General features: G+C 53.5%; 1 protein-coding gene across 3 annotated transcripts; it reads left to right on the top strand.

Moving 5' to 3' along the window:
- The first annotated feature begins 198 nt into the window (after positions 1–198).
- NPHP4 (nephrocystin 4) lies at positions 199–23,318 on the top strand. 3 transcript variants are annotated; one of them, XM_064730571.1, is made up of 29 exons: positions 199–410; positions 649–866; positions 1,693–1,824; positions 3,529–3,701; positions 4,023–4,087; positions 4,360–4,515; positions 5,317–5,453; positions 6,157–6,323; positions 6,402–6,528; positions 7,939–8,112; positions 8,234–8,363; positions 10,554–10,600; positions 11,360–11,559; positions 11,663–11,854; positions 12,396–12,580; positions 12,803–12,963; positions 13,630–13,810; positions 14,628–14,744; positions 14,941–15,020; positions 15,167–15,384; positions 15,496–15,667; positions 15,821–15,904; positions 16,000–16,156; positions 16,469–16,554; positions 17,408–17,493; positions 17,577–17,748; positions 18,301–18,480; positions 19,254–19,397; positions 19,541–23,318. In XM_064730571.1, exons 2-29 carry the CDS (start codon positions 729–731, stop codon positions 19,679–19,681), a joined length of 4,002 nt encoding a protein of 1,333 aa, XP_064586641.1. In that variant the 5' UTR covers positions 199–410; positions 649–728; the 3' UTR covers positions 19,682–23,318. The 3 variants fall into 3 exon arrangements, with proteins under 3 accessions (XP_064586641.1, XP_064586639.1, XP_064586640.1); XM_064730569.1 differs by having other exon boundaries at positions 200–410; positions 15,478–15,667; XM_064730570.1 differs by lacking the exon at positions 199–410 and having other exon boundaries at positions 463–866; positions 15,478–15,667.
- The last annotated feature ends 311 nt before the right edge of the window (positions 23,319–23,629 follow it).

Below are 23,629 nucleotides of genomic sequence, written 5' to 3'. Positions count from 1 at the left end.
CCCCGCCCCTCCCACCGCCCATTGGCCGCGCCGCCCGCCTCTCGCGCGGCATGCAAATGACGAGGGCGCTGGGCCGTCCCCATTGGCTGCAGAGCAGGCCGGGCCCAGCGTGAGGACCCGCCCCGCGCGGTGCGGCACCATCGCCCTAGTAACCCGATGCTGAGCCGGGCGCGACCACCCGCTCTGAGAGGGGGAGACCGCCGCTGTCGCCGTCTGTTCCGTCCTGCCGCCGCGTCCTGCGCCGGTGCAGCATCGCTCCGAGATCGTCTCGACGCTGACGGACTGAGCTTTCCACCGACAATGGGGCATGAAAGGTGGGCGGCGTGGCGGCGAGTGGTGTCAGCGCGTCCATCCCTCCCCTCGGGCCGGCGCGCTGTTGGTTGGGCCCAAGAAGATGGCGTCGGGGCGCGGTGAGTGAGCGGGGGGGCGCGGGCGCCGAGGGACGGGGCTGGTTCCAGTCCCGCTCCCTGACACTGGGATTCCGGGGGTGCGTGGGCGGCCACGGGCCGGCCCTGCCCTGGCTGTTCCCCTGTGCATCCCCATGCGGGGCGGGCGTGGGCAGCGGCCGTGCCCACCCACGTGTGGTGGTTGCGCGGGTCGGTCCGTGTGCGCTGACGGTGCCGGGTCCGTGTGGCTGTGTTCCCGCAGGGTGCGTGTCCCCCCCCGGTGCTCCAGCCCCGCGCCCGCCCTAGCTGGCGCCGGGAGGCAGCGGCGACCCCCGGGAGGCGATGGGCGAGTGGGAGCGGGTGTTCCGGCAGCACCGGCCGCTGCCGCCGCACCCGCAGCGGGGCCGGGCCCGGCCCCCGCCCCGCTCCGCCGCCTTCCGCTGCGTCCTCAAGCACCTGCACGGCGCTGCCCTCTGCCAGGTAGGGGCGATCGGCCCCGCGAGGGGACCCCGGCAATGCCTTGCTGCACCCGTTGTTTCCTCTGAGTCTCACTTCCATGGAATAGTTTGGGTTGGAAAGAATCTTACAGATCATCTCCTTCCACCCTCCTGCCTTCCACTAAACCAGCTTGCCCTTTCCAACCTACTGGCTTTGAACACTTCCAGGGATGGAGCCGCTGCAGCTTCCCTAGATGATCTGTGCCAGTGCCTCACCACCCTAACAAGGAAAAATTTCTCCCTAAGATCAAACCTAAATTCCTCTCTTTTAGTTTAGTCCCTCCTCCCTCCATTCTGTCACTTTCTGTGTATGTACAAAGTCACTCTCCATCTTTTTTCTAAGCCCCTTTCGGCATTCCTGTCCATGTGTGTGGGCCTGAACTCCCCATGATGGCTTTTAAAGCAAGATGGTTTTGGGGGGAACTAATTGGAGATCTCCTGGAAGCACTAAGTTGTTTCAATACCTGTAAATCTAAGTTAGCATTTAATAAACTTTCATTTAGTTTTTTGTTATCTTAGGTAGGTATGTTTAAATTAAATTTTCTGGATAGCACTTTAACATCAATTGCCTCTTTATTCTATGCTTAATGCTCAATTTCCCCACTTTTCCTTTGCTCTGTCCACCTCTGGCTTGGAGGCAGCTACTGCAGCAATGCATGAAGCTGTCTGTGGCCGTATGCCTGATTTGGGCATCCCTTAGGAAACGGGAATTATAGAAAATGGGAATTATATCTCTTACCAAAGTGTGTTCTGAGCTTTGGGGACACAGAGCTGGCCTGTCCCTAAAGCTGGTGCTTTGTGCCTTACAGGGAGCCGAGTACCAGCTGCGCCTCTCCCTTTTCGATGCCACCTACCACCACTTCTTTGGGAGGACGTGGAGGAGCAGCTGGAGAGCTGCCAGCCCTGCCCCACCACGCTCAGCCAGGGCCACCTTCAACGAGGTGGGAAAAACACAGAAGCAAACCCTTTTCCATCCCTTTTGCCCAGACACCATCCATTTATTATACTTTATGTGTGGTTTATTGAGAAACTGCAGTGCTGGGTTTCCTCTGAGGGTAGTGCCACCGTGGGAACAGTGAGTGCCACCGAGTGCCACCTGCCGTGTTCGGAGCTGGCAGCAGAGAGCAGTGTTTCCCCACAAATGGGAAGGAAGGGAAGGAGCAGCTGCCCACCCTCCTGCGCAGCGCTTCTCTCTCTGATCTGGGAGCTAAACTCTCCCAAAGCTTCCATCTGCTGCTGGTACCAGCAAAGCAGGGTGTCCCTTAATGGGGAGATACCAGTGCCCCATATCATTACCTGTGTTTTCCAATTCATAGCTCTGTTTCCACCTCCTCAGTGCTGCAGGTGAAGTGAAGCACAGCTGGGCCCTGCCCTCCTCCTTCCTTTACCAGTGACATTGAGGGCCTTTGATGTGTGCGTTTCTCTCCCAAGTGTTTCAGTACCGTCCCACCCCGGCCTGTTTTGAAGAGGGATGGATTAAAACTAGGGCAGAGAGTGCTGCAGAGAGAGCTGAATGCTGGGAAGAGCTGCCTTTCCAAATACATTCCCATCCTCTGCAGGCTTCCTGGGTGTTTGCCATGTGGTTGGGAGCATTTGGCAGGAATTTTGGGGTGTTGGGGGGCCGTGTTGCAGCCTCTCTGTGGTGGCTGAATTGTGTTGCCTGCAGGGTCTGACAGAGGAGGGGTGATGTGCATGCGGGGTTAGATCTTCCAGCTTCCAGTGGGAAAGTCAGCAGCTCATTATTAGGAACAGTTCAGGTGGAGCTGGGATTGATTTGTGACAGGTGAGGTAAGGAGGAAAGTCACTGCTCCTCTGCCTGTGTGTGCTGTGTGCATGCTCACCAGAGCAGGAAGGTGTGAGGACAGGATCAGAGTCTGCTTACGTGGTGGGTTTTGTCCTCAGGGTCTAGGGCAGAGGAATGCAGTGACAGAAACTGCTGTGTGCAATCAGGAGGGCCCCTCGAGCTCAGTGGTACAGGGCATTCCCTGCCAGGGCTCCCTCCCTGTGCCTTTGCAGGGTGAGCCTTGCTCTGCAGGCACAGCAGTCAGGCCATTAATCCAGCACCTCACAGTAAAGGCTAATGGAATAACGATTTATGTCCCAGGGTTGATGTGGGAATGTCTGTCTCTGTTATTCCTTCCTGACAGCCCATATTGCAGTAAACATTTTCCCTGAAACACTGAGGTAATGAGTTTTTAATAGAAAGATGAACCTAGCGTTAAATTCTGTCCTGGGGAGATGACCTGTGTCCTGTCCCCTTCTTCCCTTAGATCCAGGCTACTCCCACATCTCTCCCCATTTCAGGAAGGTTTCCAACTCCTTTTTTTTTCCTTTTTTTTTTTTTCCTGCTCTAATGCTGTAGGTCTGGGATGCATCAAAGCTTCATTCATTTGGGGTCTGCAGCCTTCTGGAAAACAGGTGTTGGCAACAAAAAAAAAAGTTAAAAAAGAAAAAGATGATGCTTGAGACTTAAGGGCTGAGATTTTGTAGCAGTGTCAGAAGTGATTTGCCATTAGCTTTTGTCTGGAAGCTTTAATGGATGTTCTGGCTGTGCCACTGAGTGTCCCAGCACAACAGGCATTGCTCTGCCCGCATCTGCCACTGCCAGCTCTGAAACAACCCATCTCTCTCCTTTCCTGTCCCAGGTCGTTTATTTCCACACCTCCTTGAACCACCCTGGCATTGCTGCTGTTGTGGAAGTGGTAATGAGAGCTGGGAAAGGGGATGGGGGCTCTCAGCACCTTTCCTTTGGCTTTGGGATCATCCCCCTCTTCCACGGCGGATCAGAGGTGACAGAGCCGGCCACTGAGGACAGAGCGTAGGTTCCCCTGCTGCTGTGTGACAGGTCACACTGAGAATTGAGGTGGCAACCTGCATGGCTGCTTTGGTTGGGGAGGGGAAGGGTGGTCCTGGGGCTGCAGAAACAGAGACAGCATTTAGAAACCTGGAATTCTTCACTCTGGCGAAGCAGTGGATTTGGAAGGAATGCCTGTCCCTTCCCTAAAAGGCTTTTCCAGAGTGGGTTGGGTGGGTTTTGCTGCTGAGCAGGGGCTTTGTGGAAGATGGACATGCAATGGAAGATGGAGATATGCTTCAGGGTGGATTTACTGACTGCTGCACATGTGCTCCTTGCTTTCAGGCTGAAGCTGTACCATGGGACACCACGTGCCCTACTGCACCCACGCTTCCAGGACCCTGTGGAAAGTAAGCAGCAGCCAGACATGGCATCTCAGCCCTTCTTGGTGGCTTCTCTTACCCAAATGTGTGTTCTATGTATCTGCTTGATGTAAGACATGGTCTGTGCCCTGGTACTGCTCAGTGGATGTGCCTTACTGCCAGCTGGGAATGGCCTGGCTGGGCAAACACAGGTTTTCCTTTGCTCCTAGCAGGTGTACTCACAGATAATGATTCATTCAGCATTGGGGCTGTGAGGCTGTCTCCCCAGTTTTGGTCATTTTGGGATGTTTTTTCTTCAGAGAACAAATACATGACAGTGATGGAGAAGAGCCACCTGCAGTATGGCCTGAAGTCCCACCAGCCCCTGGAGGCAATATTTCACCTCCTTCCCGAAAACCTGCTGATATCTGGGCTGCAGACTGTTCCTGGCTTGCTGCCAGCACGTGGAGACACAGGTAAGGGCCCTTTCCCTTTCCCTTTCCCTTTCCCTTTCCCTTTCCCTTTCCCTTTCCCTTTCCCTTTCCCTTTCCCTTTCCCTTTCCCTTTCCCTGTGCTGCTCCTGCTTTAAGGCAGTGGGTCCCTGTGAGGCTGTGGGCAGGGCAGGAGGGCACTGGGAGGGCATTTGTGGCAGCACAGTGGTTTCTCTGCAGCATCACCCCTTGTCTGGAGCATCCCCCCTGGGGGAAGCCACTGCCCTGACACTCAGAGCTCAGTCTGGAATCTGTCAAAATGGCTCAGTCAGTTCCCTGTCCGTTAATTGCTTTGCTCCTGGGAAGCTGCTAGGGATAACTGATGGTTGGTTTAATTGCAGTCGTTCAGCAGAATCTTAAAAAGAGCTTTTGCAGCCTGTTTAAACTCCTCAGGTGGGTTCAGCATCGCTGGGGCCTGGCAGGTTTGGGAGCATGAGCTCTTGCCCACTCGGCTTTTGTTAATCTCTCTTTATGGCATGTTGCCCTTTGAGCTTCTGCAATTAAAATATGTGAGCTGAAGATTCAGAGGGTAAAAAAATTCCTCAGAGTTCTGCAGCTGAATTATTCTTCAGATTCCTGCCTGGAGAACCTACTGCTGATGGCTTTGGGGTGTTAACTGTTGGTACTGAAGCTGAGCAAGGTCTTGAAAGCAGCTGAGTCCCTGCAGGTGTTCAGGCCTGTACTCTGAGTGGGCAGAGCCACTGCTGGCACTGCAGGGCACCCCAGCACAGCAGTGGTGGCTTTCTGTTTGCTTGGGAAACCTGTGGCCACCACCTTGTCTTTCAGGTGACTGCTTGCAGAGGCCCCGGCTGATGAAGACGGTCACCTGCTATCTGGAGCGGCTTTTCATCCAGTTGTACCCTTCCCTGGAGGAGTTTGAGGAGGAACTGCTGGATTTACTGAACAGTGATCGCTTACTTCAGGTAAGTAGGGTGCTGTGAGGGTGGTGAAACCCTGGCACAGGTTGCCCAGAGAAACTGTGGCTGCCCCATCCCTTTAAGTATCCAAGGCCAGGTTGGATGGAGCTGGGAGCAACCTGCTCTAGCAGAAGATGTCCCATGGTAGGGGGTAGAACAAGAAAATTCCTCAAGTCCTTTCCAATCTCAACCATTCTGTGATTCCATCATTCTAGGTACTGCCAGTGTGATTGGGGCAGGGAAGGCACAGTGTAGAGCAGTAATTCTAGTGTCTGGAATTATGGGTGGGGTGAAAAGTGTCAGGTAAGTGAAATTCATGCATTTGTTTCTCTTGGAGTCTCCAATTTTTTCTTTTGCTGTGGAAGCCTTTTGCTTGTTTTGCTATTGGATTAGTACTTGTGTGCTCTGTCTGGGCTTTGTTTTGAACATCCAGACATTCATAAGCAGAATCTGGGTTTGCTTTGCCGTGGGAAATGCAGAGATGAGATACAGTGTGTATCAAGTCCATCCCTTTGGAGTGACAGCCCCTGGCCAGGTCCTTTCTTGCCAGATTTGCACCAACGCTGCCATAGAGGCAAAAGATACTAATTTCTGTCACCTGCTGGGGGAACAGGCCCTGTTTTTTGAGTTTCTGAAAGGTTGCCTGTATTCTTCTGGTTGTGATCAGCACAGAGAGTGGTGCCCAAGGTGTAAAACATTCCTGTCACAGGCTAACACTGCCCCGGATGGTGAAGAGGTGGTGGTTCGGGAGCGGCGGCTGCACGTCGGCGTCCACAACGGGCTGCGCTTCGTCCAGGCTCCGCAGGTCGCTGTGCTGGTGCCAGGGGCAGAATTGTCACCAGGTCGCTGCCAGGGGGTGCCCAGCTCTAGAGCTAGGTAAGGAGAGCTCCTCTGCTGCTGCTGCTTCCCTCCTGCCTCAGGTGCCTCTCACAGCTGCTTCTCTGTCCCACACAGGGATGCAGGTCAAGCCCTGGTGCTGAGGAGCCGCATCCAGCTGAGTGAAATGGTTCCTCACCCGGCATTCAGAGTCTGCTTCCAGCTGGAATATGTCTTCTGCAGCACAGGGAGAGCTGGTGGCAAGGTAGGGCTGAGCATGTGTCTCTGTGCCTGTGAAAGAGCAGGGATCCATTCTGGAGGAGTGAGCCCTGCTGAGGAATTCCTTCCTCTGCCCATTTCACCATCCTGCTTCTCCAAGTCTTTGTTGCATGGCTGTGCTCTGTAATGCAGGGCCCTGCAAAGTGTGTGGGTGCCTTCCACAGCACTGGACAAAACAACCTGCATGGCTCAGTGAATTATTTTAATAACGTGTGGTTGCATTTCTCCACTGTTTATATTTAGATGGAGGAATGTAGCCTGCAGCATTCCCATACTGTTCTGGCAAGGTAATTTAGAAAATTTCAGCTTTTTTTGTAATATCAAAAAGGCTTTTCTTTAGAATTTGGCATATATGCTGAAAAGAGGTTAACCTATCCCACTCCTTTTTTGTTGTTGTTGTTTTTGCTCTGAATGATGAGGTTTTTCTGGGTGCTTCAGCCTGATGTTCTCAAGCTGTAAAGGCAGGAGAAATCTCTGAGGGTGGTCTCTGCAGTCAATATACTCTCACCTACTTACTGATCGTTTACTCCTATCTTAGTTTAACCTTTCTGCAGGTTAAACCCAGCTCAGTGAGTACTGTATATCCCCTCCAGAGACCTTGTGTTGTTGGAGCCATCAGCTCCTGGCTGGCTGAATCGATTGCCAGGCGTTAGAGGCTTTAATCGTCCTGCTAAGATGTTCATTGAAAATGTGGCAAATGCCTCTTGTTAAGCTGTCCAGAGCCAAAGTAGGGAGAATGGGCATTTGTAAAGCAGGATGCCTGTGCCAGACCAGAGGGATTTGTACTGAGAAGGGAGACACTGAGCTGTGCTGTTGGAAGTTGTTGGGGCCAGCTGTGTTGGAAAGCTGATGCCCAAGATCCCATGGAGATTTGGGGTTCCAGAGGCAGATCTGTTTGGCTGTGTGAGGAGGGCTGTCTGGGGCAGCAGTGGAGCCAGTCCCTGTGGTGCATCCTTGGGGCAGAGTGGTTAATCCCAAAGCTGCTTGCAAAGCTGATCACCTTGTCCTTGTCCTCAGTGCCATAATTAGCTGTGAGGGGGAGGGTGGGTGCTGGCAGAGCCCTCTGTTGTTTCTGTTCCCCTCCTTCAGTTTGAGGGAGGCTGTGGATGTGCTGGGTAAGTGGAAACTTTTCTCCTCTGCTAGGGATGGGGGTCCAACATATATCCCTTTGTGCAACTGCTTGAGTGAGGGGTTAGAGAGGCATAAAGTCCTGGAAAATGAAATGTCTTCAGAACGGGATGGAGAGTGGTGCCAGAGCCAGGTTGTGAGGAGGTGCCATGGGGCATGAGAGGCAGTGCCCGTCTGGCAGCACCCATTCCTGGGTTCTGGCAGTGAGATAGGCTTGCCTGGCAATCAGCTAGGGCTGCCTGGTGCTCACTGTGCCCTCCATCCCCAGGCCCTGTCCGGCAGTGCCCGCAGTGAGGCGGCCGACATGCGCTCGGTGCGCTGGGCTGTCTGGAGCCCTGTCCCAGGCACTGGTGACACAGATGTGACCCTCCCCCTGCGTGGTGGCGCCTGCCGTGGCCCCTGCCAAACCTTGGTCTACAGGACCCCCCCGAGCTCCCGGCAGGTAAGGGTGTGTTGGCCCCTGGCAGCTTTGCTTGGTGTCAGGGCGAGGGAGCCGCTGTCGGAGGCACGAGGAAGGCTGCGTGTACCGCGCTGTCTGAAAGCATTTTTGTTGCCAACTTCAGGGGAAGCACGTGGAGTCTGGGACTGTCCAATTCCATGTTTCCACTGATTCGGAAGAACATCTTGTAACTGCTGCAGAGATCCTATGTAAAGACAGGGACGAGTCGAAGAAGCCTCCTACGCCATCGCTGAGTGAGTGTTTTCCAGATCGCTGACATTTAAAATATAGAGTGTGGCACTGGTGTCTGCTCGGGAGAGAAAACAAGACTTCAGTGAGTTTCAGCAAGCTAGTTATGAATTACCGGAGTGAAACAAGAATTTTGTCAAGTTGAATTCAGCTCTTACTTTTTAACTTGCAAAATTCTCATGTGATAGTATTGCTGAGCCACGTGCAAAATCCCCAGGAATTGCCAGCACTGCCCCAGCCTGCTCCCATTCTGGGTGCAGTGACCTCACCAGCAGCACGTTCTCACTGCAGGAACTGCTGCTTCTCTCTCTGGACTCAGTGTCTCTTCAGACATGGGAACAGGAGAGATGTCAGTCATAGGCTGGGGAAAAGCAATCTGGTTGTGCCACCACTGAGGGAGTGTGACAGCAGCCTGGGTTGGGTTGATGTGTGCAGGATGTGTTGCTGCCTGGCTGGGGAAGAGCAGGAAGCATCTGTTTGTTGTTTGGGTGGCTGTGTGTTTGGGGTTCCAGCACCCCTCTGCTCTATTGGAGATGGAAGGAAAAATGCTGTGGGCTTAAGTTTGGGCATGAGGTTGTGTCCATGCACTGTGCTCCTAAAAATCCTCTTTGGCTTATTTCTCTCTCATCCCCCTTTTGTGATTGGTGGGAAGCAAACTGCCCTTTCTTTGCAGTGGTGTTCCTGCTGGGGTCCCAGCTGTGTCTGGGGGTGATGCTTCAGACAGCAGGCAGTGTTTCAGTGTGTGTCATACTTCCCCAGCTCTCTGCTGAGCCATTCAGTGTCAGCCCACGGGCCAGGCAATGCCCATTACGGTGGGTTGCTGTGCCATGCTGGCTCCAGTGCTGTGAAACCACAAGATGGCAGTGGCACCTTGGCTTTGCTGTGACAAATCCTGTGTTTCTGCTGGTGAGGAGCCAGGATTGCTGCTGGGAGGCGCTTTGGTGAGGAAAGCTTTAGTGGCAGATGAAGGGGTGTCGTGATGTCAGGGTATGTGGGGTTCATTTCCCTGCAGTACAAGCTGCATCATGATTGGTACCTTCCTGGTGCTGCTTGAAAAGTTTTTCCTGGTGCCTTTCAGCTGTAGGTGGCTGGGATGCTGTTGGAGTTGTGGTGTGGTGAGGGGAGAGGGAAGCAAGTGCTGACACTGAGTTTCCAGCCTGGTGGTGGTCTGGAGTGCTCCAGCTTGGGGGAGTGTGCTGGGCTGTGTGCTGTGTCCCTGATGAGGGGAGATCCCCATCAAGGTGATTTTCAGGGACAAACTCCCTGGCATTTCCCAGCTCCAGGGGTCTTATGGCACAAAGGAGGGCTTGCAGTGCAGTGGTGGCCCCAGAGCTGTGCCTCCCTAGCCTGTGTTCCAAGATACTGAAGAGAATATTGCGTTAACTTTTTGTAGAGAAATGTGCTGCTGCCTGGCCCAGGGGAGGCCAAGAGCTTCATCTGTCAGCTCAGATGCTGGTGTTGCTGCTGTATCTGTCCATCCTCTTCTCAACGCCAGCCAAAGCCATCCTGACTGGAAGGAAACAATATTTTAGGCATGAGGGAAACGGGGTGGTTTCCTTTACACAGCAGCCAGCATGGAATAGCTGGGATCTGTGTGGTGGGGGAAAGCAAATCAAGGTCTCAGCATCATGTGGATGCAGAGAAGGAACATCTGTGCCCCTGCTCTGCTGCGAAGGACCCGCGGCTCCGCGGCTCAGCGAGCTCAGCTGTGCTGGCTCCAGAGAGCAGCCGAATATAAACGCGGTAAAGCTGCCACCGTTTCGGGGCACAAATGCTCCAGCAGTTGAAGGGAGTGACAAAAAATAACAGAGAAACGATGAAAACCTTAAGTATCCTAAAACTTTCACGTCTCATTAAGCATCCCACTTAGGCAGCACCGCGTGGCCGTGAGGCACCGCGGCGCTGTCAGGGGATGGGGGAGCTGTTGTTTGTGGCACAGTTAGCCTGATTCACGGCAAAATAAAGGATGGATCTGGAGATGTGCTGTGTTAACCCCCAAGCAGCAGTTCTTATTGGGAAATAAGTCAAAAGAAGTGTTTGGGTGATGGTAAACTGCTTCACTGTGCTGCCTTCGCACCTAAAATTGGAAAGGGCTGGTGGGAGGACAGGGCGGTTTGGTGGCAGTGGTGCAGCTGCAGTTGTGGGGCATGGGAGTTTTGGCTCCTCTACAGCATCTTTCCTGTCCCTCTCCACAGGAGTGCCAGCCCCACGGCGAACACCAGTCTCCCCACGGGGACCAGGAGTAAGTGCCACATGCACCAGTGGGTGTGGGTGGTGGGCAGCAGCATTCCCCAGGGATGGCCCACATGTAGGATGTGCTTCTGGACCCATCCCTTGCCTGTTTTCCTGTGCTTCCGGACCCATTCCTTGCCTGTTTTCCTGTGCTTCTGGACCCATCCCCTGCCTGTTTTCCTGTCTGCTACAGCCAAGAGGCACCAAGTGTCCTCAACTCCACCTCCTCCAGGCAGCAAAGCAGCTCCTGCCTGTGATGTGCTGGGAGAGATTCCCTGTGCTCTTTTCATACCGCAGGAGTGAGGGCAGCTCTGGTTTTTGACAGCCCAGATTTGCTGGGTGCTGCTGTCCCTGGTATGTGCTGACAGAGACACATGGCTTGTTCGTGCAGAGCTCCCAAGATTTAAGGAGAGCTGTGAATACTGAGAACCCTCTTTATGCTGTTTTATATCTTGATGCAGGAATCAAGGCACGCAAATATTTTTGATGAAATGAAATGCCTCATAAGGCCGCATTAAGCAGTTTGATCTTCCTGCTGCTTGTGCTCATCCCTCCTCTTGCTATGGAGCGAGCAGCAGGGAAATGACAGCGGAGGTGCAAACCCTTCTGTGGCCAAGTTGTAACACTTCTTGGTGGAATGACAACACTGGGGCACGTGGTGGCTGAGCTCCTCTAGCACAGAGGGGCTGCTGGCTCAGCTTGCCTCAAGGGCTGCCTCAGGGGGCTGCCTTGGAACTGTGGCTGCTCACGCTTGCCATTCTCTCACCAGCTCTCAGTGTCCCAGCTCGTGGCCTCGCCACGGAGCACAGGCCAGACCCTGCAAGACACCACACGGGATGGGGGCATCACCCACCTGGAGGCCGACCTGGGCTCGCCAGACACAGAGCCCTGTGCCAGTGACCAGCTGCAGGCGCTGCCCTTCACCCCGCTGCAGCTGCCCATGGCTGCAGTGGGGCTGCAGGCATGCAGGTGATGCTCAGCTGCCCCTCCCCAGGCTCCTGTGGCCCTGTCACCTGGCCTGCCAGGGTCCCTGTGGCCCCATTTGTGGAGCTCACCCCTGTTTCTCCATCAGTTCCCATGTGTCCCTATCTCGTGCTGCTCTGGCACGCCTGCACGCTGCCGGCTTCCCAGACATCCTGGACTGCAACCAGGAGCCAGTGGAAATCTCAGAGCCAGTGGAGCTGGGCTGCTTCAACCTGCGGCTGGAGGAAGCTGACCCTCTGCAAGGCAATGAAATAGTCCTGCAGTTCCTGGCTTTTGGAAGGTGGGATGGCAGCTTGTGGTCTTGTGTGGGCATCCAAATTCCCCGAATCCTCTTCTCTGCTTGGGCAGGAGATGTCTCTTCTTTTGCACCTGCTTTTGCCCTCCCTGGGCACTTTTAAGTCATAATCCAGTTTTTTAAAATTAGATCCATAAGCCACAATGTGATGTCAGAGCTCAATTATGCAGGGTTTCTCCAGAAATGCAAATGGAGTTGGGAAAATTGGCACCCAAGGGGTGGCTTTGGCTGGATAAGGCCCCATTTCTGTTTTTTCCATGGCTGGCAGTGTGCTGTGGGAAGGTAGCACGTTGTCTTTGCTGGGCGCCTCCATCACAGCATATGGCAGGAGACAGCTGGAATTACGAAGCTTTTTGGGAAGTTAAGGCAAACCGTATGGCCGCTGTCTTCAGAAAAGTCCAAATACTTGTGGTGCTGCCAATCTTCTCTTGTTGTTCTGCCTCTTGGCATGTGCCAAATTCACAAGTAGCTCATGACAGAGTAGCAGCACTGTGCCACAACCCAAACCCCTCTCTCTCTTCTCAAGAGATGCCCAGGGCGGCGTGGAGGGGCTGTGGCCAAGGACTGTCTTCCTCACCTTCCAGTTCTACCGTTTCCCACCGGTCACCACGCCCCGGCTGCAGCTGGTCAGCATGGATGGGGGGCTGGCCACCGAGCTGGCTGTGCCAGCTCAGCTCCTTGTCCGTGTCAACGAGGATGGGACCTTAACCAGTAAGCTCTGGTTTGAGCATCTGTGTGCTTCTCTTCTGTTGGGTGGATGAGGGCTTGCTTCTGGCCCAAGGGATGGGCTGGTGTTAATAGCAAATCTCTGCTGGTTTGCACATCATGAAAAACATTCTAAACACCCAGTGTTTGAAGGAGTACACAGTGTCAGTTGTGTGAGGCTTCCCACCAAGCCAAGTGCCATGTCTGTGCTGCTGTGGTGTCTTGCAGAACCACCAGGCTTGCAGCTGAAGTACATGGTGGATCCAGCTTTCCTGAGGCCTGGGGAGCAGCGCTGGTTCCTGCGGTACCTGGCTGAGCACAGCCTCCAGATTGACGTCTGGGATGGAGACTCCCTGCTCCATTTTGGGTCTGCTGCCATTAAGCTGGAGGTATTGGTTAGATTGAAGGTCTTTTCCTGTGGCTGGTAATGCTGAAGGGTCCCTTGCCTTATGGAGTGTTAGAGAAGAGCCCAGCTCTCCCTTTGATCATGTGTTGAGGTGCTGTTGCATTGTCCTTGTGTCTTCAATATGGAGATGCTGTCAGCCCCTCTGTGTAACCGAATCTGGTGTCAGCTTGACAAGCCCCTAATCACAGGATTTGTTATCTTTTCCTCCAAAGTGATGACAAAGCATTAACTTTCTTTGCCCTTCCCTGGAACTCTGGCAGTATTCTAGCACCAAGCCCTGCAGAGCCAGGACTTCCAGTGCCATTCATACCCAGATGTTGCAATACAACAACAAAATGAGTGACACTCACACACTGAGATGTCCAAGGTGAAAAAGGCACGTTCATTTCTGGACCTTGATATTTATAGAATTCCAAAAGTGGGGGATGAAATTGCCACCTCTCCAACCACACTGGTCAAACCAACAGTCCATCAGTTCTCTCCTCCTCCAGAAAGGAATGCAAAACAATCATTATTTGCGTGAGAAATTCCATTACAAAAACGTTAACATCAGAAGGCTTAGGAGAACAGGATGACACCCAGACCCCTTGACCCCTCTGGACCAGACTCCCCAGTGACTCATTGCACTTTGTCCTTGCCTTGTGCCCAGCCCCTGCTGCGCCAGGGCCAGCTGGCTGTCAGGACCTACCACGAGCTGGAGGTGGCCACGACGGAGTACGAGCCGGACGGGACGGTGCTGGGCCGGGAGGCGCTGAGGCACGGCGCCCTGCGGCCCCTCGGGGTCCGTGTGGCTGTCAGGGGCCACCTCCACCTCTGCCTGGCCAATATTGGTGAGAACCCCCTGCTCATGAGGCCCTCCAAGGCTGGGGTGGGGCACACAGCATGTACCTGAGTGAGACCCAGGGGCAGCATCCTCCCCAGAACCTGCTGGCTGCTTTTATTTTATGTATTTAATTCTGTCCTATAAATGTGCAGTGACTCCAGGTTTTAAAATCTTATCTTCAGAGGAGAGATTAGCTCCATATAAGATATCTTAAATCGTCATTTCCATACTTTGCCTGCAAAGGGCCGATAAGCTCCTGGGAAGGAGAATCTGAGATGCACAACCCAGGGAGTGGTTTAACTCACACCCTGACAAAGAGCTGCTGTGCCAGGACAGCAGTCACCCTTTGATTGGTGTTTTTCCTATTCTCTTTAAAGAAAACAAAGGAAAATACTGTTAGAAACAGGATGGCAAAGCTTGGTACCCTTTCCTGAAGGATGGGGATGGGATGTGTAGGCTGGGCAAATACCTGGTGAGTTTAGAGCCTTGTGTGGCTCCACTTGGCACAGCCTTTGTGGAAGTGGGGAGATGCAGCAGCACATGGCCATGGAGGGGGAGGCAGAACTCAGAAATGAAAGCAAGAGCTGGTGAGGAGTTCAGGATGTGTGTGCTCTCAGTGCTGCTCCATCCCTGGGCAGGTGACTGTGGGACAAAACAGGCTCTGGGGAGCATGTGGGGCTCTTAGGGCATCATTGGTTTCCAGATATTCTCTCCTGCTTGTGTAAATTGGCTGAACAGGGCTGCGGGGAGGTAAAAATTTGGTGGTAGATTTTATAACAATGAAAATGGATGGTTTCCACTCACTCCTGTCTGTCCTTGTGCAGGTCACCCATGCGAGGAGATGCCAGGGCAGCTGCCATCCCATTCCTGCATTGTCACTGCACCAGACAGCACTGTCACCGCCCCAGGTGGCAGGGGGTACTCCTTGAACACTCCTGGTGGTGAGTCCTGCTGAGGCCTGGCCTGTCCCCCTGTGGGTTGAGCTGGGCAGGGTCTCTGCTGCTGCAGTGCCGGCTGTGGGTCAGCTGCCCCTCTGGTGCTCCCCTTTCCAGCCCTGCAGTATTGTGGGGCTCTTGGGGACTGACTGCAGTATATGGGGGGATGCTTCCTTGGTGCCATCGTGGTCTCTCCCCACAGGCAGGAGGACGGCGTGGGCACGGAGGCTGGTGGATGTGGACAATGAGCTGGAGGCCGCGCTGCGCAGTCGCCGGCCAGAAGTGAGCCTGGCCCCCTGGTCACCCTCAGTGAGGCCATGTCCACCCATGTGGCACTGGTGTGGCTGCACGAGGGTGCTGGTGGCAGCAGGGTGTGGGGCCAGACCCCTGTGGTGTCTCTGTGCTCATGGTTCCTTCGCTCTGGGCAGGGCTGGCCAAAGCAGCGTGCCTGGGACCTGCAGGTCATCGACTCCTACCGGGATCACATCAAGGGAGAGAGCATCTACCAGATGCTCAGCCAGGCCATCACAGCCACCCGCACTGTCCACGCTGTGCTGGGCACAGCTGAGTTCTTTGAGTTTGCCCTGAAGAACCCCTACAGCGTCCAGCACACCGTGACCATCGAGGTCGACCACCCTGAGCTCAGGTGGGGGCTCCCCTGTGTGCCTGTGGGGAGGTGCCAGGGTGGTGCCAGCTCCCTGCCAGCCCTCACCAGCACCTCTGCTGCTCACTGCCCCAGTGTCATCCTGGACCCCAGGGAGTGGCGCCACTTCAAGGAGCTGACCAAGAGTGTTACACCGGTGGAAGAGGATATGTTCCACCTCCGTGAGGACCTCAAGCCTCAGGTCTACCTGCGCCCCAGTGAGACTGTCCACATCCCCTTCAAGTACCAGACCTTCTCTGCAGACCCTGCTGTGGTTGCAGCACAGGTAGGCTGTTCTGAGCTGTTTTGAGCTGTTCCTGTTACAAAATGTTCCCCTTGGCTGTGGTTACCATTGCAGAGCAGGCTGGAACAGCCATGGGGAGCAGCAGCAGCCACAGTGATGCTGCACTCTGAGGGAACTCACTGTTTCACCCCACAGGGGCCAGCTGGGCTGGGCACTGGTGCCAATGACAAAGCTCACTCCTTTGGGAAGAGTGGGGCCAAGCAGACAAAGCTCATCCAGGTTAGGGAGCCATGTGAAACACTGCTTGAGGGGCTGCATGGGAGGAGCAGAATCACTGGTAAACCCCAGCCCTCTCCTGCTGGCCCCCGGGACAGGTCTCCTTCCAGGTGAGCAGGGGGAAGCCCATTGCACTCCTGCGGGTGAAGGTGGAGCCTCAGCCCCATGTGGTGGACCAGACCTTTCGCTTCTACCACCCAGAGCTCACCTTCCTGAAGAAAACCATTCGGCTGCCTCCCTGGCACACCCTCCCTGGTGAGTCTGTGGTGTGCCTGGCAGGGCTTGGGCTCTTCCCTGTTAGCCATCATCCACAGTTCATGGAGCCTTTCTGGAGGCACAGCAGCATCTAAAGAGCACATTGCTGGTTCCTCATGCCTTCACAGCCCTGGGCTCCTTGCTTGCTCTCCCTGTTTCTCTGTTAACTTCAACCTGAATTCCCTACACCTGCACACACATGGTTTGCTGGTAGTCAAGTTTGAGGGGTTCTGTGTGCAGCTGCATGGGGCACGGGGGAAAGGCACAGGTAGAGGAAAAGCTGAAGGTGATTTTCTTGGTCCTTGTCCACAGGCACGCCAGTGGGGGTGCCAGGAGGGCAGCCTGAGATGTTTGTTCGCTGCAGCGACCCCGACATCATTTGTGAAACCAAATCCTTGGTATGCTACACTTGGGCATCGCTGTTCCTCGTGTCCTCCTCCTGCAGATTGTTTGGGTTGGCAGAGAGCTGCTGATGTGGGTGCAACCACAGAGCAGCACGTGGCAGTGACACAGTGGCAGCAATGAAGTTGGAATTGCTTTTTATTCCCAATTAAAAGGAGCTGTGTTGTTTTGGCGGGGGAGGCTGAGCATTGCCCCTTATCGCATCATGCAGCAGCCTGTACTTGCTTGTTCTTTTGAACAAGTACCAGATGATTCAGATGCTGGGGAAAAGCAGCCTTTTGTTGGTTTTTCTGCTGCTTGGGGTATCCACAGCCATTTGCAGCAGGTCGGGGGACGATGTGTCCTTGGGGTGCACAGCAAAGCCTGTCCCTGCTGAAGGATGCTGGAGTAGAGGGGCAGCTCCATGCCCAGCCCTGCACCATCCCACTTCCTCCTGAAGTAGGAGGCTCTCCTGGGCTGGTTCCATAGCAGGAAGAGGTGGAAGGGAAAAATAAACTTGGGCATGTCCATGCAAATGGCAACGAGGGATAGTTGCTAATTGCTGTTGCAGAAAAGCGTTAGTATGGTAATTGGATTAGGGCTTGTTAGAAAACTTGTGGAAAATTTGCCAAAATTTGATTACAGATACAGACCTGGAATGTGATAGTCATTTGTATCCTCTTTTGTAATTAAAAATACTGGGAGAGCTCAGCCAAGCTGTATAATAACTTAATAACGTAGTTTAACGAGGTACCGAAAGCATCTGCTTTCATATGGGAGTTGGTGGTAGCTCCCCCATTAATGGGAAGATACCCCTGGGGTCCTCATTAGCTGTTCAACTGCTGGGACAATGCTCTGTTGTCTATGCAGGGGCCTGGCGAGCCACAGGACATCTTTCTCAAAGTAGCTGGAGGACCAAGCCCACAGATCAAAAAATTCTTTGTTGCTATTTATACGTAAGTAGCAGGAACCCCAAAAGGGTGGGGAATTGTTGACTCCTGTGGTGTGTGACGAGCCCTGTCCGTCTGTCCGTGCACAGGGACGCCTGGCTGGCAGCACCTGTGCAGATCTGGCAGTTCTACCTGCACTCTCTGCAGCGCCTGGATGTCGCCTGCACGGCTGGGCAGCTGACGCGCCTCTCCCTGCTGCTGCGCGGCACCGCGGCCCCGCGGAGGGTGCGCGCCTTCACCTCCCACCCCCAGGAGCTGGAGGTAACCCCCGTGCTGGGCTTGGGGCTGGCTGGCCAAAGAAACCCCCTCCAGAAAGCAAAAGGCAACCCACACGGAGCTGTGAACAACTGAGAGCCGTAAAGCGTTTGTGATAATTATCTTTTGATTAGAGTTGTCATGTGTAGGATCATTGGCGCGAAACCCCGGAGGGCAAATTATCTGCGTTAATGAGACTGTCTGAAGACTCTCAATTTCTTTAGAATTCGTTCGTCCGTAATTGGAAATGTGAATAATAAAAGGCAGAAAAACTCCGTTGCTGTCCTGGAAAGGAAAGGCAAAGGCTCCTCAGGCAAAGCCTGTGTGGTGCAACCCTTGGGCTGGGGAGGCCCTGGGTGTTCCCGAGTGGCTCTTGTCCTTCCTGACATGAATTATTCCCAGAGTATTCCTAGGGCTGGGAGGTATGGCATTCACTAGTGATGGAACAGGGTTACAGGTTTTTAAGAGCAATTGGGTCTGATTGATGCTCCAAGTTGGACTTTTCAGGGCTGTGCTCAGCCGTGGTGGGTGGCTGTACCTCCAGGTGTTGTTCCACAGGTGGATCCCAACGGTGCCTTCCTCCTCCCCGCCAATGGCATTCAGGACCTGTACATCGGTGTGAGGCCACGGCGGGCTGGCAGCAAGTTCATCTACCTCAACCTGGTGGATGTGGAGTCCCACCAGCTGGTGTCCTCCTGGCTGCTCTGCCTGTCCTGCAGGCAGCCTCTCATCTCCAAGGTACGGCAGCTCTCACTGCAAAACGTGGTGATGGCACTGCATCAGTGGCCTCAGTTCAGCCCATAACCTGGGGCTGTCTCCTGCTTCTTCCTCTCTTTCCATCTGTGTTTTTTTTGGCTCTTGCCATCATAAACACACATTTAGCCCTTGGGGTACTTGAATAATCTGACTGAAGCCCCTGGTAGAATGTCTTTTAGGCTGTTTTGGAGGCAGCCCCACGCTGAGGAGCGGCAGCTCGGAAGTATTCCCAGTTGTGAAATTAGAGCTGCAGCATGCTGCTTTCGATTAGCACTGTGCTGGCAGAGGCCTTGCCTCAAAGACAGAAAATTAGATTTCCTGGCTAATGTGTTCCTTCTAAAAATGTTTTCCTGAACCTCTTGGTACTGGGAAAGGTTCAGATTGGCATTTACACCAATGTCCCATTGTCCTGCCACATGCTGCTTGTGCTATGAGGTGTTAAGAGAATCAGAGTAGCTGGGGCTGGAAGGGGCTGTTCAGGGTCATCAAGTTCATCTAGTTATCTGAGCTCTTCCAGGGAATGACAAGGAGCTGGCTAGTCTCTGCTGCTCTCCCAGCCCTTTGTCCTTTGCACTTGTAATTAATTGTTGCTTCTTTTGATCAAAGGTGGGATCTTTCCATTGGCTGGCAGAGCAGATGTGAGGTGTGGGAGGAGAGGGCAGTGTGTGGGAGGCAATTCTCTGTGGTGGGTTTTGGGGAATGCCCGTTGTTGCTGCTGCCCACCCTGCCATCTGTGCCCCTGCTTGCCCCCACAGGCCTTTGAGATCTCTCTGCCTGCGGGAGGTGGGAAAGGCTGCAACAAACGCATCACCTACACCAACCCCTACCCCTCACCCCGGCTCTACTTCCTGTGCACCAACCGCCCTGACCTGCTGCAGTTCAGGGAGGATTCCTTCGAGGTACGTCCTGCTGCCAACACTCCCCTCTTGTCAGGCTCTCATCTGGCCAGACCAGGCGATGCTGGGTGGGTGCTGGCCATGAGGGCCACCCTGGCTGGGGCCTGGCCAGGTCCTGCTGCCTCCTCCAACCCTCTGTCCTGCAGGTGGCTGGAGGGGAGGTGTACACCATCGGCCTGCGCTTCGCCCCGAGCCAGACTGTGGGAGAGGAGGAGATCCTGATCCACATCAATGACCACGAGGACAAGAACGAGGAGACCTTCTGCGTGAAGGTCCTGTACCAGTGAGGCTTCCTGCCTGTCACTGCAAAGCTGCAGGTTCCTGTGCCAGCTCACACCACCTTGGGGGTGGCTCTGTCTGTCTGAGGGTGCTCATGACCCCCATGGCCTGGCTGTCACCTTGCCAGGCTGGGGGGTGTCTCTGTCAGTGGGATCCCTGGGCATTGCCATGAGTGCTGGTAGTGCCACACAGCTCCATCTGCACAAATTGAGATGAGTGGATGTATTTGCTACAGCACTTTGTACTGCAGGATCTGTGTTTTGTTAGGCATGATGATATTTCAGGCACTTTTAATCTTTTTTTAACTTAAAAAGTTTGCAGATTTGATTCTGCAGAATATTTTTAAAGTATTTTATATTCAGCGGTGAGTTTTGTACACACTAAGGCAATTTTACGAGTGTTTTTGACACTTTTTACTCATCCTTGATGCATAAAAATCGCTGTGCACAACTGTCAGAGTGTGGCAGCATTTTCTTCCTGAGAAGATGGAAATCCTCAGCATCCCTGTCCTGTGGAGAAGAGTCCTGGAGGTCTCCTGCATCACCCCCACCCCCTTCAGCAGCATCCTGGGGGTCAGGGCAGGGACCATAAATGGGGCTGGGAGGATAGGGCAGCCCACCAGCTCTGGAAATGCTGCCTCACTCTGCACAGGCCCCAGGCTGGTGAATTAGTGGCCCCGATAAAGTCGGGTGCCGAGTTCCTCTGCCTCCCTCGCACTGATGGGAAATGACAGCTCATATTTTAGAAATGATTATACTGTCTGCAGCACAGAGAGGCCCCGAAGTTGGGTTATTAAAGTAGATTAGCTGAATAATTTTTATTACATTTTCACACAACGATATTTCTTGAGGCTTATGAATGAGCTGGTGCTGTACCTGCAGCACAGGCAGCTCGAGTGGTGAATGATGTGCCAGCGTTCAGGGTATGCCAGCACAGGGACTCGAGCTGAGCTGGTGCTTGAATGGTGCTGCCTGCTCCCCTGCAGCACATGTCTGTGGCACAAAATCTACAGAGCTGTCATCAAGAAAAGCTGATAAAACTTTCCCTGTAGAAAATGCAAGTGCCTTGTGACCCAGCTGCTTGGCATTATGGCCACGGCCCTTGGAGTTGCTGCTGCTGCTGCCTCTCAGACTCAAGTGTGGGGGCAGCTTCTTGGGTTCCCACTTCTTAATGAAGTAATCCCTGCTAATGACAATGAACTCGAGCACCCGTGCCTGGCATGCAGCTCAGTGTGCTCTTCCCATTTGCATGCGTGTCAGGAGGGAAACTGGATTCCAGTAATGACAAAATTAATTTGCCCTAAAAACCTCGGTTTGTGTCTCATCACCGAGGTGTGCAGGGAGGGGAGGGATTGAAAAGTTCTTTCCATGGGTTCAGTAATTCTCAGGGGTGTTGTCCTTCTTGGAGCAGATGCAGATGAGACCTTTTGGGGACTGGAGTGTCACTGCCTTGGCAAAGGCATTGCAGGAATGGCCACAGAGGAGTAAGGACAGCAGGGAGACCTGGCCCCAGCACCCAGGCCAGGGAGGGGCAACTAAAATCTGCAACTAGTAATGAGAAAATAAGGTAAAAATAAGAAAAACCAAGAGGGATGAAGCTCCTGCAGCAGCTGAGGGCCCTTTGGAAAGTGGCTCTCAGAATGCCCCAGCCTCAGCAGGGTTTGCCGCCAGCCCAAACTTTCAAACCCAGCTTGTTTTCCCCATTATGAGGAGGAAATTGCGACTGCCTGAGAAGCCTCTAATTAAACAAAGCCTCACCATAATATTTGCTGGGAGCTCGCCAGCCCTGTAATATGACATTACCGGGCATCTTTATTAGCTGAAATGAGTATTTAGTGCCTCTGCCAAACCAAAAGCTGATTGAGGCGCATGGAAGCAGCATGGCAGCATCCAGCAAAGGTTCCTGCAACCTGCAGCATCGCCCTGGGAGGCTTTCCACTGAGACAAACCCTTTCTTGGTTATTTCCATGTCTCCCAAATCCAGCCCAGCAGCCCCAGCGTGGGAGTTTGGGAGGTTTATTCCCTGTTTCTCCCTCTTGTCTTCTGAAAGCGCGTCACCGACTTGATAAAACCTGATTTAATGGTTACAAAACCCAGAGATAAAGCTGCTCTTAATGGATTTCTTTAAGATCAAGGCTGTCAAATAGGAGGCTCAGAATCCTTTCTACAGTGAGAGCGACTGTATTAAGTGCACTCAATCACACCCAGGCGAAGGTTCCCTAAGTGAGACACTGGCTGGAGGAAATGCATTTTATTAGTGTCTCCGGAGAAAGGAGTCTGGCAGGAGCTGTGAGGAGCCTCTGAGCTGCAGTGGCTGTGCTCCTGTTGGATGGGATGTGGAGGATTTTGCAAAGCACACCCTCACTCCCTGGTTGGTCCCACAGAGAGGAGAGTGATGGGTGCCATGGTGACATCGAAGGAGTTGGTCTGTGGGAGAAAAACCCTGAGGGAACGATGCTCACCTGGGGATGGTGCTCACAAAACACACCTCAAAATCCACCCCATTTAGCTCAGCTCCTGCAAGGTCTGATGGAGAATGGCACGTCCAAGGGGGTGATGCTCAGAGGCTTTTGGAGGTGTCAGGTGGAACTCACCCCAACCAAAGCGAGGGGTGGAAGGAGAGGGGCCTTGGTAGCTCTGGGCAGACCAAAGCTTAAAACACAGATTAGTTTTTCATAACAATTCGCAGCTCCATAATGAGAAATTTGCAGCAGTTCTAAACTGCCGGTTGCTTTTAAATCATTTCCCGTCTTTCTGTCTCAGGCTTGACATTTGATGATGAATTGAGTCTCTGTGTTCATTTACCCACTGATTTACTGTACGGAGGTGGGAAACCGCAGCCACCTTAGTGAAGGTCAACATGGAACATTTGCCTGTAATTTCCAAATACTATTAAGGTTTTTAAATAAATGTGTGGGTGCTGTAGGCAATGAAAGCCCCTCTTGCAAGGCTGATGCTGCAGGGGATTCTTTTGGGTGGTGCAAATCACTTGGCTCATCAGCATGAGGGTACATCAGACTGCACCCCAAATTCGTGTTTAGAGAGCACTTGATTTTAGGGGCACTGAGCTGCTCCTCACCTCCCAGCACAGATTAACATCAGGCTCTTGTCCTGCTTTCCTGTGGCTTGCCAAACGCTGCACTCGTCCAGGGAAGTTGGAGAGAGCTGCCCCGTGGATCCCCCTGAGATTCTGGCTTTGTCTCCTGCTGCAGGACCTGGCTGTTTGTGGCTGTGGATCTGTTTGGGGGCTGTGAGCAGGAGGTTTGGCTGCGCAAATGTCACGCAGATCTTATCTCAGGGGAAGCATCATTCAGTAATTACAGCAAATGAAAAGTCCTGGAAGCGAAGCCTTGGAGGCTGCAGCCTTCTGTTTATCTCCAAAGTATGTGTGGAGGGAGCTGGGAGCAGGAGGTGCTGGTGGCTGCAGTCCCTGTGGTGTGGGGATGGTGTCAGGGTTTGCTTTCACCCAGGGTGCAGGCAGCAGGATGCTCTGAGCTCTGCCTGCATCAGCCATCTGCCCCCTTGCTGCAAATTAATAAGCAAATTCAGGAAAAAGAAAAAAAATTAAAAGTCTCTCTATGGATAATTTGTGCACAGAAAAGGGGCCAAATGAATTAAATAAATCATTTGCTGCTACACTGCTCCCGTTTGATTCCCTGCCTTTCACAGCAACTTTTTTCAAGCCTAATGGTATCAGATACCCTTTTGGCACCCATTTGCAGAGCCACAGGCCCCCCCTGCTGCTCCTTAATGCAGCTCATCTCCTGCCTATGGCTCCCAGGGCCTCTGCCAAATCAGCACTTCAAATTAAAGTCTTCCCCACCTCTCCCTGGTTTCCATGGAGATCCGAGTGGATGCTCCCTTCCTTCCTCCTCTTGAGCCGATGGAGAGGCTCCTCCCGGGGACTGCCCTTGTGGGGCCTGGGAGTCTCTGAGCATCCAGCAGTTCTGCAACTGC

This window comes from Zonotrichia leucophrys, chromosome 21, assembly GCF_028769735.1.
Source record: "Zonotrichia leucophrys gambelii isolate GWCS_2022_RI chromosome 21, RI_Zleu_2.0, whole genome shotgun sequence".
Classification (NCBI taxonomy): Eukaryota; Metazoa; Chordata; class Aves; order Passeriformes; family Passerellidae; genus Zonotrichia; species Zonotrichia leucophrys.
Note: the sequence above shows the minus strand (reverse complement) of the source record. Positions and strands in the feature narration are given on the sequence as shown.

Bases quoted from the DNA above. Each gene is read 5' to 3' on its own strand.
- NPHP4 (XM_064730569.1), top strand. From the start codon at position 729: ATGGGCGAGTGGGAGCGGGTGTTCCGGCAGCACCGGCCGCTGCCGCCG. The intron at 6,529-7,938 runs GTAGGGCTGAGC...CTCCATCCCCAG, and splicing joins CAGGGAGAGCTGGTGGCAAG to GCCCTGTCCGGCAGTGCCCG. The intron at 11,855-12,395 runs GTGGGATGGCAG...TCTCTTCTCAAG, and splicing joins CAGTTCCTGGCTTTTGGAAG to AGATGCCCAGGGCGGCGTGG.